Source organism: Octodon degus, unplaced genomic scaffold, assembly GCF_000260255.1.
Source record: "Octodon degus isolate 3935 unplaced genomic scaffold, OctDeg1.0 scaffold00234, whole genome shotgun sequence".
NCBI lineage: Eukaryota > Metazoa > Chordata > Mammalia > Rodentia > Octodontidae > Octodon > Octodon degus.
Window position 1 is genome coordinate 343,445 of NW_004524810.1, and position 1,233 is coordinate 344,677.

The 1,233-nt window shown below is 45.2% G+C and overlaps 1 protein-coding gene across 1 annotated transcript in view; it reads right to left on the minus strand.

Moving 5' to 3' along the window:
* LOC101592514 (asparagine synthetase [glutamine-hydrolyzing]-like) overlaps positions 1-1,233 on the minus strand; it is an 11,438-nt gene that overhangs the window by 6,687 nt on the left and 3,518 nt on the right. Inside the window, exons 2-3 of the mRNA XM_023705974.1 lie at positions 1,059-1,221; positions 6-44 (exon numbers count right to left, since the gene is read on the minus strand). Coding sequence (XP_023561742.1) covers positions 6-44; positions 1,059-1,221 — 202 coding nt within the window. The remainder of the gene's footprint in view (positions 1-5; positions 45-1,058; positions 1,222-1,233) is intronic.

Consider the following 1,233-nt stretch of genomic DNA (forward strand, 5'->3'; position numbering starts at 1 on the left):
TTAAAGAGGACTTCATGATGTTCACTTCCAATATGGTTTGCCACCTGATTACACAAAGAAAACTCCAGATACTCAGTACTGAAAGAAAAGGACTTCCTTCTACATGAAACAGAATAGCAGTTCATGGGGTCTGGGAATTAATAGCAAAAACTAAACAGGGCAAAAGACAGAGGAAAGGTCTTCTCTAGGAGGCCACACACCAGCTGCCCCTCCCAGGGCCTCGCCTGCCTGCCCTGTGCCACTCAGCTGCAAGAAGTACTGTCTCCAGTGAGCTCTTCCGATCCCCAGGCTGCTATGGTACCTAATAAAGCTGAGGCTCCCAACTAGCACGCTCTCCCCATCTATGTCACCTAACCTTCCTCACCACCCTCTACAGCATCAGGCCTGCACTCTGTCGAATGTTACATCCAGGATGTTATTCCTGCATGCAATAGCTCTTGCGTGCTGCTACTTTCCTTCAGTTTTTGAGAAAATCTTTTAATGCCAATAAATTTGCATTCAGACTGCTCTCCAGCTAATGTTCATTCACTCTGGAGTCTTAGAGCAAGAAGCAGACCTCCAACACTCTTGTATATGAGGTCCCCCTCTGCACAGCTCTAAATACACACTTTATATAAAATAAGTAAATAAATCATCTTACACTAAAAACTTACCACTTGCTCGGGTTTATCTTTCACACTTCAGAAGAGTTACACATTTTCAGTCAAATTATGAAACCATACACACTGTCACTGCTCTTATGTAAGTGAGGCCTTGTGCGGCAAATCCTGGACTTAAAACCCCAAAGACTGAGACCTTAAAAGTACACCATACCTTGACTCTAAGCACAGGATTAATGTTACGCTTTTTTTGTGATTACTGTATGGGTCACGATGATAAAAAGGTCGTAGGACACAGCGGATACTCAAAAGGCATTTCATTCCCTTTTACTGTACTGATTTTGAAACAACCGCTGGAATCAATGTAACAGGCAAAATAGGATCGCCACTCACTGACTTGGTGTCCATCCTACTGACAAGTCTGCTCTAACTCTACGATGTGCAAAGACAGCTTCTTACTTTTCTAGCAGCCAGCAAATCAGGACTGTCCTCCATGCCGATGGCGAACGTCTGCAGGGGATACTGTACTTGGGCCTCTTTTAGATGCTTCAGCAGAGTGGCAGCAACCAAGCTGGAGTCCAAGCCGCCTACAGACAAAGAGAACCAGTGCACCGGTGACGGCCTTGCATGGGAG